This window comes from Ascaphus truei, unplaced genomic scaffold (genome assembly GCF_040206685.1).
Source record: "Ascaphus truei isolate aAscTru1 unplaced genomic scaffold, aAscTru1.hap1 HAP1_SCAFFOLD_2111, whole genome shotgun sequence".
Classification (NCBI taxonomy): Eukaryota; Metazoa; Chordata; class Amphibia; order Anura; family Ascaphidae; genus Ascaphus; species Ascaphus truei.
The window spans coordinates 9,776-25,195 of NW_027455023.1; the positions used below are offsets into that span (position 1 = coordinate 9,776).

Consider the following 15,420-nt stretch of genomic DNA (forward strand, 5'->3'; position numbering starts at 1 on the left):
CTCTGTGAGGGGGGGTGTATGATAGTAATGATTCTCTGTGAGGGGAGGTGTATGATAGTAATGATTCTCTGTGAGGGGGGTGTATGATAGTAATGATTGTCTGTGAGGGGAGGTGTATGATAGTAATGATTCTCTGTAAGGGGGGGTGTATGATAGTAATGATTTCTCTGTGAGGGGGGGTGTATGATAGTAATGATTCTCTGTGAGGGGGGATGTATGATAGTAATGATTCTCTGTGAGGGAGGGTGTATGATAGTAATGATTCTCTGTGAGGGGGTTGTATGATAGTAATGATTCTCTGTGAGGGGGGTGTATGATAGTAATGATTCTCTGTGAGGGGGGGTGTATGATAGTAATGATTCTCTGTGAGGGGGGGGATGTATGATAGTAATGATTCTCTGTGTGTGAGAGGGGTGTATCATAGTAATGATTCTCGTCTAGTGAGGGAGGGGTGTATGATAGTAATGATTCTGTGTGAGGGGGGTGTATGATAGTAATGATTTTCTGTGAGGGGGGGTGTATGATAGTAATGATTCTCTGTGAGGGGGGTGTATGATAGTAATGATTCTCTGTGAGGGGGGGTGTATGATAGTAATGATTCTCTGTGAGGGGGGGTGTATGATAGTAATGATTCTCTGTGAGGGGGATGTATGATAGTAATGATTCTCTGTGAGGGGGGGTATATGATAGTAATGATTTCTGTGAGGGGGGTGTATGATAGTAATGATTCTCTGTGAGGGGGTGTATGATAGTAATGATTCTCTGTGAGGGGGGTGTATGATAGTAATGATTCTCTGTGAGGGGGGGTGTATGATAGTAATGATTCTCTGTGAGGGGGGTGTATGATAGTCATGATTCTCTGTGAGGGGGGTGTATGATAGTAATGAATGTCTGTGAGGGGGGTGTATGATAGTAATGATTCTCTGTGAGGGGGGTGTATGATAGTAATGATTCTCTGTGAGGGGGGTGTATGATAGTAATGATTCTATGTGAGGGGGTGTATGATAGTAATGATTCTCTGTGAGGGGGGTGTATGATAGTAATGATTCTCTGTGAGGGGGGTGGTGTATGATAGTAATGATTCTCTGTGAGGGGGGGTGTATGATAGTAATGATTCTCTGTGAGGGGGGTGTATGATAGTAATGATTCTCTGTGAGGGGGGGTGTATGATAGTAATGATTCTCTGTGAGGGGGGTGTATGATAGTAATGAGTCTCTGTGAGGGGGGTGTATGATAGTAATGATTCTCTGTGAGGGGGGGGTGTATGATAGTAATGATTCTCTGTGAGGGGGGTGTATGATAGTAATGATTCTCTGTTAGGGGGGATGTATGATAGTAATGATTCTGTGAGGGGGGGATGTATGATAGTAATGATTCTCTGTGAGGGGGGTGTATGATAGTAATGATTCTCTGTGAGGGGGGGTGTATGATAGTAATGATTCTCTGTGAGGGGGGATGTATGATAGTAATGATTCTCTGTGAGGGGAATGTATGATAGTAATGATTCTCTGTGAGGGGGATGTATGATAGTAATGATTCTCTGCGAGGGGGGTGTATGATAATAATGATTCTCTGTGAGGGGGGTGTATGATAGTAATGATTCTCTGTGAGGGGGGATGTATGATAGTAATGATTCTCTGTGAGGGAGATGTATGATAGTAATGATTCTCTGTGAGGGGGGTGTATGATAGTAATGATTCTGTGTGTGAGGGGGGTGTATGATAGTAATGATTCTCTGTGAGGGGGATGTATGATAGTAATGATTCTCTGTGAGGGGGATTTATGATAGTAATGATTCTCTGTGAGGGGGGATGTATGATAGTAATGATTCTCTGTGAGGGGGGTGTATGATAGTAATGATTCTCTGTGAGGGGGGGTATATGATAGTAATGATTCTCTGTGAGGGGGGTGTATGATAGTAATGATTCTCTCTGAGGGGGATGTATGATAGTAATGATTCTCTGTGAGGGGGGTGTATGATAGTAATGATTCTCTGTGAGGGGGGTGTATGATAGTAATGATTCTCTGTGAGGGGGATGTATGATAGTAATGATTCTCTGTGAGGGGGATGTATGATAGTAATGATTCTCTGTGAGGGGGGGTGTATGATAGTAATGATTCTCTGTGAGGGGGATGTATGATAGTAATGATTCTCTGTGAGGGGGGGTGTATGATAGTAACGATTCTCTGTGAGGGGGGGTGTATGATAGTAACGATTCTCTGTGAGGGGGGGTGTATGATAGTAATGATTCTCTGTGAGGGGGATGTATGATAGTAATGATTCTCTGTGAGGGGGATGTATGATAGTAATGATTCTCTGTGAGGGGGATGTATGATAGTAATGATTCTCTGTGAGGGGGTGTATGATAGTAATGATTCTCTGTGAGGGGGGTGTATGATAGTAATGATTCTCTGTGAGGGGGGTGTATGATAGTAATGATTCTCTGTGAGGGGGGTGTATGATAGTAATGATCCTCTGTGAGGGGGGGTGTATGATAGTAATGATTCTCTGTGAGGGGGGTGTATGATAGTAATGATTCTCTGTGAGGGGGGGTGTATGATAGTAATGATTCTCTGTGAGGTGGGGGTGTATGATAGTAATGATTCTCTGTGAGGGGGGGGTGTATGATAGTAATGATTCTCTGTGAGGGAGGTGTACGATAGTAATGATTCTCTGTGAGGGGGGGTGTATGATAGTAATGATTCTCTGTGAGGGGGGTGTATGATAGTAATGAGTCTCTGTGAGGGGGGTGTATGATAGTAATGATTCTCTGTGAGGGGGGGTGTATGATAGTAATGATTCTCTGTGCGGGGGGTGTATGATAGTAATGATTCTCTGTTAGGGGGGGATGTATGATAGTAATGATTCTGTGAGGGGGGATGTATGATAGTAATGATTCTCTGTGAGGGGGGTGTATGATAGTAATGATTCTGTGTGTGAGGGGGGGTGTATGATAGTAATGATTCTCTGTGAGGGGGGGGATGTATGATAGTAATGATTCTCTGTGAGGGGGGTGTATGATAGTAATGATTCTCTGTGAGGGGGGGTGTATGATAGTAATGATTCTCTGTGAGGGGGGTGTATGATAGTAATGATTCTCTATGAGGGTGGGTGTATGATAGTAATGATTCTCTGTGAGGGGGGTGTATGATAGTAATGATTGTCTGTGAGGGGAGGTGTATGATAGTAATGATTCTCTGTAAGGGGGGTGTATGATAGTAATGATTCTCTGTGAGGGGGGGTGTATGATAGTAATGATTCTCTGTGAGGGGGGATGTATGATAGTAATGATTCTCTGTGAGGGAGGGTGTATGATAGTAATGATTCTCTGTGAGGGGGGGTGTATGATAGTAATGATTCTCTGTGAGGGGGGTGTATGATAGTAATGATTCTCTGTGAGGGGGGGATGTATGATAGTCAATGATTCTCTGTGTGTGAGAGGGGTGTATCATAGTAATGATTCTCTGTGAGGGAGGGGTGTATGATAGTAATGATTCTGTGTGAGGGGGGTGTATGATAGTAATGATTTTCTGTGAGGGGGGGTGTATGATAGTAATGATTCTCTGTGAGGGGGGGTGTATGATAGTAATGATTCTCTGTGAGGGGGGTGTATGATAGTTAATGATTCTCTGTGAGGGGGGGTGTATGATAGTAATGATTCTCTGTGAGGGGGGGTGTATGATAGTAATGATTCTCTGTGAGGGGGTGTATGATAGTAATGATTCTCTGTGAGGGGGGTGTATGATAGTAATGATTCTCTGTGAGGGGAGGTGTATGATAGTAATGATTCTCTGTGAGGGGGGGTGTATGATAGTAATGATTCTCTGTGAGGGGGGGTGTATGATAGTAATGATTCTCTGTGAGGGGGGTGTATGATAGTAATGATTCTCTGTGAGGGGGGATGTATGATAGTAATGATTCTCTGTGAGGGGGGTGTATGATAGTAATGATTCTCTGTGAGGGGGGTGTATGATAGTAATGATTCTCTGTGAGGGGGATGTATGATAGTAATGATTCTCTGTGAGGGGGGTGTATGATAGTAATGATTCTCTGTGAGGGGGGGTGTATGATAGTAATGATTCTCTGTGAGGGGGGGTGTATGATAGTAATGATTCTCTGTGAGGGGGGGGTGTATGATAGTAATGATTCTCTGTGAGGGGGGGTGTATGATAGTAATGATTCTCTGTGAGGGGGATGTATGATAGTAATGATTCTCTGTGAGGGGGTGGTGTATGATAGTAATGATTCTCTGTGAGGGGGATGTATGATAATAATGATTCTCTGTGAGGGGGGATGTATAATAGTAATGATTCTCTGTGAGGGGGGTATATGATAGTAATGATTCTCTGTGAGGGGGGGTGTATGATAGTAATGATTCTGTGAGGGGAGGTGTATGATAGTAATGATTCTCTGTGAGGGGGGGGATGTATGATAATAATGATTCTCTGTGAGGGGGGGTGTATGATAGTAATGATTCTCTGTGAGGGGGGTGTATGATAGTAATGATTCTCTGTGAGGGGGGTGTATGATAGTAATGATTCTCTGTGAGGGGGGTGTATGATAGTAATGATTCTCTGTGAGGGGAGGTGTATGATAGTAATGATTCTCTGTGAGGGGGGGTGTATGATAGTAATGATTCTCTGTGAGGGGGGGTGTATGATAGTAATGATTCTCTGTGAGGGGGGTGTATGATAGTAATGATTCTCTGTGAGGGGGGGATGTATGATAGTAATGATTCTCTGTGAGGGGGGTGTATGATAGTAATGATTCTCTGTGAGGGGGGTGTATGATAGTAATGATTCTCTGTGAGGGGGATGTATGATAGTAATGATTCTCTGTGAGGGGGGTGTATGATAGTAATGATTCTCTGTGAGGGGGGTGTATGATAGTAATGATTCTCTGTGAGGGGAGGTGTATGATAGTAATGATTCTCTGTGAGGGGGGGTGTATGATAGTAATGATTCTCTGTGAGGGGGATGTATGATAGTAATGATTCTCTGTGAGGGGGTGGTGTATGATAGTAATGATTCTCTGTGAGGGGGGGTGTATGATAGTAATGATTCTGTGAGGGGAGGTGTATGATAGTAATGATTCTCTGTGAGGGGGGTGTATGATAGTAATGATTCTCTGTGAGGGGGGGGTGTATGATAGTAATGATAGAGGAACTGCTTAGGAAGTGCTGGAGATGACGGTGCCTATGCAGGGAGTGCGGTGCTGGGAACGTCGGTGCCTACGCAGGAGTGCGGTGCCGGGGAGTGTGGTGCTTATGCAGGGAGTGCTGTGCTGGGGACGTCGGTGCCTACACAGGGAGTGCGGTGCTGGGGAGGAAGGTGCTTATGCAGGGAGTGCGGAGCTGGGGATGGCAGTGTGTAGGTAGGGAGTGCTGTGCTTACGCAGGGAGCGCGGTTCTGGGGACGGTGGTGCTTACGCATGGAGTGTGAGGTGCGTTTGCAGGGAGTGCGGTGCTTGCGCAAGGAGTGCGGTGCTGGGGACGGTGGGGCTGATGCAGGGAGTGTGTGGTGCTGACGCAGGGAGGGTGATTACGCAGGGAGGGTGCGGTGCTGACGCAGTGAGTATGTAGTGCTTATGCAGGGAGTGCAGTGCTGATACAGGGCATGATTATGCAGAAAGTGCGCGGTGCTGACACAAGGAGTGCGCGGTGCTGACGCAGGGAGTGCGCGGTGCTGACGCAGGGAGTGCGCGGTGCTGACGCAGGGAGTGCGGTGCTGACACAGGGAGGTGCGCGGTGCTGACACAGGGAGTGCGCGGTGCTGACACAGGGAATGCGGTAATTAAGCAGGGAGTGCGCGGTGGTGACGCAGGGAGTGCACGGTGCTAACGCAGGGAGTTCGGTGCTAACGCAGGGAGTGCGGTGCTGACACAGGGAGTGCGCGGTGCTGACACAGGAGTGCGCGGTGCTGACACAGGGAGTGCGGTGCTGACAGAGGGAGTGCGCGGTGGTGACGCAGGGAGTTCGGTGCTAACGCAGGGAGTGCGGTGCTGACACAGGGAGTGCGCGGTGCTGACACAGGGAGTGCGCGGTGCTGACACAGGGAGTGCGCGGTGCTGACACAGGGAGTGCACGGTGGCTGACACAGGGAGTGCGCGGTGCTGACACAGGGAGTGCGGTGCTGACAGAGGGAGTGCGCGGTGCTGACACAGGGAGTGGCGCGGTGCTGACACAGGGAGTGCGGTGCTGACAGAGGGAGTGCGCGGTGCTGACACAGGGAGTGCGCGGTGCTGACACAGGGAGTGCGGTGCTGACACAGGGAGTGCGCGGTGCTGACACAGGGAGTGCGGTGCTGACACAGGGAGTGCGCGGTGGCTGACACAGGGAGTGCGCGGTGCTGACACAGGGAGTGCGCGGTGCTGACACAGGGAATGCGCGGTGCTGACACAGGGAATGCGGTGCTGACGCAGGGAGTGCGCGGTGCTGACACAGGGAATGCGGTGCTGACGCAGGGAGTGCAGTGATTAAGCAGGGAGTGAGCGGTGCTGACACAGGGTGTGCGCGGTGCTGACGTAGGGAGTGCGCGGTGCCCACGCAGTGAGTGCGCGGTGCTGACACAGGGAGTGCGCGGGTGCTGACACAGGGAATGCGGTGCTGATGCAGGGAGTGCGCGGTGCTGACACAGGGAGTGAGCGGTGCTGACACAGGGAGTGCGCGGTGCTGACACAGGGAATGCGGTGCTGACACAGGGAGTGCGCGGTGCTGACACAGGGAATGCGGTGGCTGACGCAGGGAGTGCAGTGATTAAGCAGGGGAGTGAGCGGTGCTGACACAGGGAGTGCGCGGTGCTGACGTTAGGGAGTGCGCGGTGCCCACGCAGTGAGTGCGCGGTGCTGACAGCAGGGAGTGCGCGGTGCTGACGCAGGAGTGCGGTGATTAAGCAGGGAGTGCGCGGTGCAGACGCAGGGAGTGCACGGTGCTAACGCAGGGAGTGCGGTGCTGACGCAGGGAGTGCGCGGTGCTGACGCAGGGAGTGCGCGTGCATTATGTGGGGGTTCCCTGTTAGGATTTGAAGGATGTGGGATTAGTCCGGGTCACGGGGGTCTGTCCCCACACACAGAACCACAAGTCTCACAATGACAGCCTGGTGACATCCTCTGCCAAAATCAAACATGGCCGCTGCTGCGTCACTGCCCTTACTTCCGATGACAACACACGTGCGCGCTCCTCAGTTGCGCTCTGTGTTTTTTTACGTACGTTCGGCACGCCGTGCGCGTGCCGCCGGCTCTGCCGCTGAGGGACGGAAAATGGCGGCCTTCGGAATCCTGAGTTACGAGCACAGAGCCCTGAAGAGACCGCGGCTCGGACCGCCCGACGTGTACCCGCAGGACGCCAAGCAGAAGGAGGTGGGATTGTGGGTGGGGGGAGAGAGAGGTGACTGGGGGGGAGAGAGGTGACTGGGGGGGAGAGAGGTGACTGGGGAGAGGAGACTGGGGGGGAGAGAGGTGAACTGGGGGGGAGAGAGGTGACTGGGGGTGAGAGAGGTGACTGGGGGGTGAGAGAGGTGACTGGGGGGTGAGAGAGGTGACTGGGGGGTGAGAGAGGTGACTGGGGGGTGAGAGAGGTGACTGGGGGGTGAGAGAGGTGACTGGGGGGTGAGAGAGGTGACTGGGGGGGAGAGAGGTGACGGGGGGAGAGAGGAGACTGGGGGGGAGAGAGGAGACTGGGGGGGAGAGAGGAGACTGGGGGGGAGAGAGTGTCTGGGGGGGAGAGAGGTGTCTGGGGGGGGAGAGAGGTGACGGGGGGGAGAGAGGTGACTGGGGGGGAGAGAGCTGACTGGGGGGGAGAGAGGAGACTGGGGGGGAGAGAGGTGACTGGGGGAGGAGACTGGGGGGAGAGAGGTGACTGGGGGGGAGAGAGGAGACTGGGGGAGAAAGAGGGGACTGGGGGGGAAAGAGGGGACTGGGGGGGAGAGAGGTGACTGGGGAGAGAGGTGACTGGGGGGGAGAGAGGAGACTGGGGGAGAGAGGACACTGGGGGGGAGAGAGGACACTGGGGGGGGGAGAGAGGAGACTGGGGGGGAGAGAGGTGACTGGGGGGGAGAGAGGTGACTGGGGGGGAGAGAGGAGACTGGGGGGGAGAGAGGTGACTGGGGAGAGGAGACTGGGGGGGGAGAGAGGAGACTGGGGGGGAGAGAGGAGACTGGGGGGGAAAGAGGAGACTGGGGGGGAGAGAGGAGACTGGGGGGAGAGAGGAGACTGGGGGGGAGAGAGGAGACAGGGGGGGAGAGGTGACTGGGGGGGGAGAGAGGTGACTGGGGGGGAGAGAGGTGACTGGGGAGAGGAGACTGGGTGGGGAGAGAGGTGACTGGGGAGAGGAGACTGGGGGGGAGAGAGGTGACTGGGGAGAGGAGACTGGGTGGGAGAGAGGTGACTGGGGAGAGGAGACTGGGGGGGAGAGAGGAGACTGGGGGGGAGAGAGGTGACTGGGGGGGAGAGAGGTGACTGGGGAGAGGAGACTGGGTGGGAGAGAGGTGACTGGGGAGAGGAGACTGGGGGGGAGAGAGGAGACTGGGGGGGAGAGAGGTGACTGGGGGGGAGAGAGGAGACTGGGGGGAGAGAGGAGACTGGGGGGGAGAGAGGAGACTGGGGGGGAGAGAGGTGACTGGGGGGGAGAGAGGAGACTGGGGGGGAGAGAGGAGACTGGGGGGGAGAGAGGAGACTGGGGGGGAGAGGTGACTGGGGAGAGGAGACTGGGGGGGGAGAGAGGTGACTGGGGAGAGGAGACTGGGTGGGAGAGAGGTGACTGGGTGGGAGAGAGGTGACTGGGTGGGAGAGAGGTGACTGGGGAGAGGAGACTGGGGGGGAGAGAGGTGACTGGGTGGGAGAGAGGTGACTGGGGGGGAGAGAGGAGACTGGGGGGGAGAGAGGTGACTGGAGGGGAGAGAGAGGTGACTGGGGGGGAGAGAGGTGACTGGGGGGGAGAGAGGTGACTGGGGGGGAGAGAGGTGACTGGGGTGGAGAGAGGTGACTGGGGGAGAGAGAGGTGACTGGGGAGAGGAGACTGGGGGGGAGAGAGGTGACTGGGGAGAGGAGACTGGGGGGGAGAGAGGAGACGGGGGGGGAGAGAGGAGACTGGGGGGGAGAGAGGTGACTGGGGGGGGAGAGAGGTGACTGGGGGGAGAGAGGTTGACTGGAGGGAGAGAGGTGACTGGAGGGGAGAGAGGTGACTGGGGGGGAGAGAGGTGACTGGGGGGGAGAGAGGTGACTGGGGGGGAGAGAGGTGACTGGGGGGGAGAGAGGTGACTTGGGAGAGGTGACCGGGGGGGGGGAGAGAGGTGACCGGGGGGGAGAAAGGAGACTGGGGGTGAGAGAGGTGACTGGGGGTGAGAGAGGTGACTGGGGGTGAGAGAGGTGACTGGGGGTGAGAGAGCTGACTGGGGAGAGGTGACTGGGGGGGAGAGAAGTGACTGGGAGAGGAGACTGGAAGGAGGGGGAGAGAGGTGACTGGGGGAGAGAGGTGACTGGGGGAGAGAGGTGACTGGGGGAGAGAGGTGACTGGGGGAGAGAGGTGACTGGGGGATAGAGGTGACTGGGGGATAGAGGTGACTGGGGGAGAGAGGTGACTGGGGAGAGAGGTGACTGGGGGAGAGAGGTGACGGGGGAGAGGGGAAATGGGGGAGGGGAGACGGGGGGAGGGGAGACATGGGGGGAGAGACGTGGGGGCGGAGGGAGAGTGGGCGGAGGGAGACGGGGGAGGGGAGACGGGGGGAGAGGAGAGATGGAGGGGAGGAGATTGGGGATTCGGGGGGGGGAAGAGAGACTAGACTGGGGGGACTGTGAGGGAGGGAAGAGAGAGACCGAGGAAGGGGGGGAGAGAGACTGAGATTGGGGGGACCGTAGGGGAGGGGGGGAAAGAGAGAAACTGAGGCTGGGGAGAGGGAGAGACTGGGCGTCCATGGCGGAGGGGAGGAGAGAGAGGGTGGCTGGGGGTTTGGAGACTGAGACTTGGGGGACTGAGGGGGGGAAGAGAGACTGGGGGGATTGAGGGGGGGAAAGAGAGACTGGGGGATTGAGGGGGGGAAAGAGAGACTGGGGGACTGAGGGGGGGAAAGAGACTGGGGGGACTGAGGGGGGGAAAGAGAGACTGGGGGGACCGTGGGGGAGGGGAAGTGAGGACTGTGGGGGACCGTGGGGGAGGGGAAGTGAGACTGTGGGGGAGGGGAAGTGAGACTGTGGGGGAGGGGAAGTGAGACTGTGGGGGAGGGAGAGATAAAGAAGGAAGGCTGCGGGCCAGATACAGATCGCAGGGCACCAGACGCAGGCGGCAGAGTAGCGGGGATTAGACTGAGGAGAGGGATTCATCTCCATGTAAAGCTGTCACCCAGCTTCTGCTATTCCTGCGGTGCTCAGATCACGTGTGATTGTAGGGAGTACAGGAGATGTCCTCACCGTTCCTTTGTGTATCCAGGATGAGCTGACCGCTCTAAACGTGAAGCAAGGATTCAATAACCAGCCAGCCGTGTCTGGGGATGAGCATGGCAGTGCCAAGAATGTCAACTTTAACCCAGCCAAGGTGATCCATATGTCTCTTCCCCAGGGACCCCTACACGCCTCTACTCCTCTTCCCCAGGGTCCCCTACACTCCTCTACTCCTCTTCCCCAGGGTCCCCTACACTCCTCTACTCCTCTTCCCCAGGGTCCCCTACACTCCTCTACTCCTCTACTCCTCTTCCCCAGGGTCCCCTACACTCCTCTACTCCTCTTCCCCGGGGTCCCCTACACTCCTCTACTCCTCTTCCCCAGGGTCCCCTACACTCCTCTACTCCTCTTCCCCAGGGTCCCCTACACTCCTCTACTCCTCTTCCCCAGGGTCCCCTACACTCCTCTACTCCTCTTCCCCAGGGTCCCCTACACTCCTCTACACCTCTTCCCCAGGGTCCTCTACACTCCTCTACTCCTCTTCCCCATAGTCCCCTACATTCCTCTACTCCTCTTCCCCAGGGTCCCCTACACTCCTCTACTCCTCTTCCCCAGGGTCCCCTACACTCCTCTACTCCTCTTCCCCAGGGTCCCCTACACTCCTCTACTCCTCTTCCCCAGGGTCCCCTACACTCCTCTACTCCTGTTCCCCGGGGTCCCCTACACTCCTCTACACCTCTTCCCCAGGGGCCCCTACACTCCTCTACTCCTCTTCCCAAGGGTCCCCTACACTCCTCTACTCCTCTTCCCCGGGGTCCCCTACACTCCTCTACTCCTCTTCCCCGGGGTCCCCTACACTCCTCTACTCCTCTTCCCCGGGGTCCCCTACACTCCTCTACTCCTCTTCCCCGGGGTCCCCTACACTCCTCTACTCCTCTTCCCCGGGGTCCCCTACACTCCTCTACTCCTCTTCCCCAGGGTCCCCTACACTCCTCTACACCTCTTCCCCAGGGTCCCCTACACTCCTCTACTCCTCTTCCCCAGGGGCCCCTACACTCCTCTACTCCTCTTCCCCAGGGTCCCCTACACTCCTCTACTCCTCTTCCCCGGGGGCCCCTACACTCCTCTACTCCTCTTCCCCAGGGGCCCCTACACTCCTCTACTCCTCTTCCCCAGGGGCCCCTACACTCCTCTACTCCTCTTCCCCAGGGTCCCCTACACTCCTCTACTCCTCTTCCCCGGGGTCCCCTACACTCCTCTACTCCTCTTCCCCAGGGTCCCCTACACTCCTCTACTCCTCTTCCCCGGGGTCCCCTACACTCCTCTACTCCTCTTCCCCAGGGTCCCCTACACTCCTCTTCCCCAGGGTCCCCTACACTCCTCTTCCCCAGGGGCCCCTACACTCCTCTTCCCCAGGGTCCCCTACACTCCTCTTCCCCAGGGGCCCCTACACTCCTCTACTCCTCTTCCCCAGGGTCCCCTACACTCCTCTACTCCTCTTCCCCGGGGTCCCCTACACTCCTCTACTCCTCTTCCCCAGGGTCCCCTACACTCCTCTTCCCCAGGGTCCCCTACACTCCTCTACTCCTCTTCCACAGGGTCCCCTACACTCCTCTACTCCTCTTCCCCAGGGTCCCCTACACTCCTCTACTCCTCTTCCCCAGGGTCCCCTACACTCCTCTACTCCTCTTCCCCAGGGTCCCCTACACTCCTCTACTCCTCTTCCCCAGGGTCCCCTACACTCCTCTACTCCTCTTCCCCAGGGGCCCCTACACTCCTCTACTCCTCTTCCCCAGGGGCCCCTACACTCCTCTACTCCTCTTCCCCGGGGTCCCCTACACTCCTCTACTCCTCTTCCCCGGGGGCCCCTACACTCCTCTTCCCCGGGGGCCCCTACACTCCTCTACTCCTCTTCCCCGGGGGCCCCTACACTCCTCTTCCCCCCCCCCCCCGAGTCCCCTCTACTCCTCTCCCCCCCTCTACTCCTCTCCCCCCCTCCCCCCTGGGTCCCTTTTCTCTCTGTCTGTACTCTGTACCCACTTTGCCCTTGTTCTGTGCTCCTTGATCTCACGGCCTTATCTCTGCCCCTCAGATCAGCTCTAACTTCAGTAGTATCATGGCAGAAAAGCTGCGCTGTAACACTCTGCCGGACACTGGCCGCAGGAAGCCACAGGTCAATCAGAAGGACAACTTTTGGCTGGTGACTGCTCGCTCCCAGAGCTCCATCAACAATTGGTTCACTGACCTGGGTGGCACCAAGCCTCTCACACACCTGTCCAAGAAGGTCAGTACAAGGGGTACTGTGACCATATAGAAGTGCAAGGGCTTTGTATATATATGTGTGTGAGATGTATATCCATCCACCTTAAAACAGGCTGTGCTGAAAAGCTGTGTAATGCAGCAAGCATAAGCTTATAAGGGTACCATGTAAAAATGGATTTTAGGCAAAAGGTGAATGTGTGCTCATTTGCATGTAATTTCCCAGAATTCCTTGCTCCAGTGGAAGCACCGTATGCTATGTGATAATGGTGAAAGGCAGGGTTGCAGACCTGTCTAAGACATGTAAATGTGCTCACAAGCGATATGTATGTGTGTGTGTAGAGGTATCGGTACCGTGTTAGCCGAGCTTAATAATCAAAAACGAATAGACGATACAGTTCTGTGGCTAACAAAATGCTTTTATTTGTGCGAGCTTTCGAGATACACTGATCTCCTCTTCCCCTGGTGTTACAATGGATAAAGCAAGAAAGGGTTTTACTACTTAAAAACAATGCATCTTGGAATGTATCTGTCACTGAAGCCTATCCCTCCCCCCTGTGTAGTGTGTGTAGTGTGTGTGTGTGTGTGTGTGTGTGTATAAATTTATAAAGCACCCACAGTATATACAGTGCTTTACAAAAGGTGTGTGTAGGAGTGTATACCAATAGTGTGGGTAGGTGTAGAAATGTAAGAGAGTGTTGCATTGCTATTAATGTGTGTAGATACTATGTGGTCCCTATTGATAGGGATATAATTACACTGTACATATGTATGTGTAAGAGACAGCTGTGTGTGAATTCATATAGCGCAGTATGTATAGACATGGCCTTTAGCACTCATGGGAAGAGATATCTCGTGTCAGGGTAGTGACTCATGAAGCTGCGGTCTCGGTTTAGGCCATCGCTAAGTGTCCCGAACAGTTGCATAAATTTGCATTCATGCAACCGTCTCTCTTTCGATGTTCCAAGATTACCTTTGAGTATGGCCACCTTCAGATCGTTCATCGTATGGCCAGATTGTTCATCGTATGGTCCTCGTTTTACGACGTTTCGTTTTACGATGAACGGCTTATCCGACGCTTGTCAATGCATCCCTATGGCCCGTTTTACGACGCCCGAACGGCTTATCCGACGCTCTTACGACGCTTTAAAAAATTGCTACAAATGAACAACCAGACGGCTGCAGGCTAGGGAAATCATTCTGAACAGTCTGTGTGAAGGTTTGGTGGTGTATTTTAGGCCCTAAACCATGGCTGATCAAAGCAAAAAGCAAAGTGCTGTTACTCCAAAAAGGAATAGAAAATCTATAACTTTGGAGACCAAGCAAAACATAATAAAGCGCTCTGAGAAAGGAGAGACGAACACAGAAATTGGACGTGCCTTGGATATACCTCGCACAACTATTGTGACAATAATCAAAGACAAGGCAAGAATCCTGGAACAGATCAAGGGCTCAGCACCTATGCAAGGTACAACAATAAGGCAACGTGCTGGGCATATTGCTGAGGTGGAAAAACTCCTCATCATATGGCTGGAAGATCAATCCCAGCGTCATGTGCCCATTAGTTCAGCCTTAATTCAGGCCAAGGCTTTGAGTCTGTATGAGGACATTAAGCTACAGCATGGAGAAGGGGCCACTGAGGAAACGTTCACTGCAAGTAAGGGCTGGTTTATGCGGTTTAAAGAGAGGGCAAACTTGCATAACATTAAAGTGACCGGGGAAGCTGCTAGTGTGGATGAGGAGTCAGCTAAAACCTTCCCTGTTACATTGGCCAAAATTATAGAGGACGGTGGCTATTGCGCACGTCAAGTATTCAATGTTGATGAGACTGGGCTCTACTGGAAGAAAATGCCCAGTAGAAGCTACATTGCAAAAGAGGAAAAATCAATGCCTGGGTTTAAAGTTGCAAAGGACAGGCTGACTCTTCTGCTTGGATCAAATGCTGCAGGTGATTTCAAGCTAAAACCTTTGCTTGTTTATCATGCAGAAAACCCTAGGGCATTCAAGGGTTATGCAAAGAGCACACTTCCAGTGATTTGGAAGTCCAACCGTAAGGCATGGGTAACAGGGAGCCTTTTTGAGGACTGGTTCCAGCATCAATTTATTCCAGCTGTGCAATTATATTGCATGAACCAGAACCTCGATTTCAAAGCATTGCTGCTCCTGGACAATGGTCCTGGCCATCCCGTATACCTGGATGACCATCATCCAAACGTCATGGTGGTGTTCATGCCCCCCAACACCACCTCATTGATACAGCCGATGGACCAGGGGGTTATCCCTTCCTTCAAGGCCTACTATCTTAGGCGAACATTTGCCCAGGCCATCAGAGCAACCGATGTGGAAGGTGGTCCAACCTTAAAAGAATTTTGGAAGGGTTACAACATTCTCCATGCAGTGAGAAACATCGGAGAGACATGGAATGGGGTGAAACAATCCAATCTAAATGGAGTTTGGAGTAATTTGTGCCCTGATTTTGTGTCTGATGTCCAAGGCCTTACAGAGACTGTTGCAGAAGTTACAGAAACTGTTGTGCAAATGGCCAGAGATCTCAACTTGGAGGTGGAAACCGAGGATATTGAGGAGTTGCTCGCCTCACATTCTAACGAGTTGAGCAATGAAGACCTGACGCAATTAGAAGAGCAAAAAATTGCTGAAGAGGAGGCCCACCAATCTGCTGATGTGGCACAGCCACAGCCACGTAAATCATTGTCAAGCAAAATGTTGGCTGCGGCATTCAAGCACATTGATAGCGCACTGGCCATATTTGAGGACAATGACCCTAACAT

General features: G+C 53.5%; 1 protein-coding gene across 1 annotated transcript in view; it reads left to right on the forward strand.

Moving 5' to 3' along the window:
* The first annotated feature begins 7,201 nt into the window (after positions 1 to 7,201).
* Positions 7,202 to 15,420, forward strand: part of LOC142477450 (mediator of RNA polymerase II transcription subunit 12-like) — a 29,900-nt gene continuing 21,681 nt past the window's right edge. Inside the window, exons 1-3 of the mRNA XM_075582279.1 lie at positions 7,202 to 7,357; positions 10,422 to 10,526; positions 12,465 to 12,656. Of these exons, the coding sequence (XP_075438394.1) occupies positions 7,259 to 7,357; positions 10,422 to 10,526; positions 12,465 to 12,656 (396 nt within the window). The 5' untranslated portion in view covers positions 7,202 to 7,258. The remainder of the gene's footprint in view (positions 7,358 to 10,421; positions 10,527 to 12,464; positions 12,657 to 15,420) is intronic.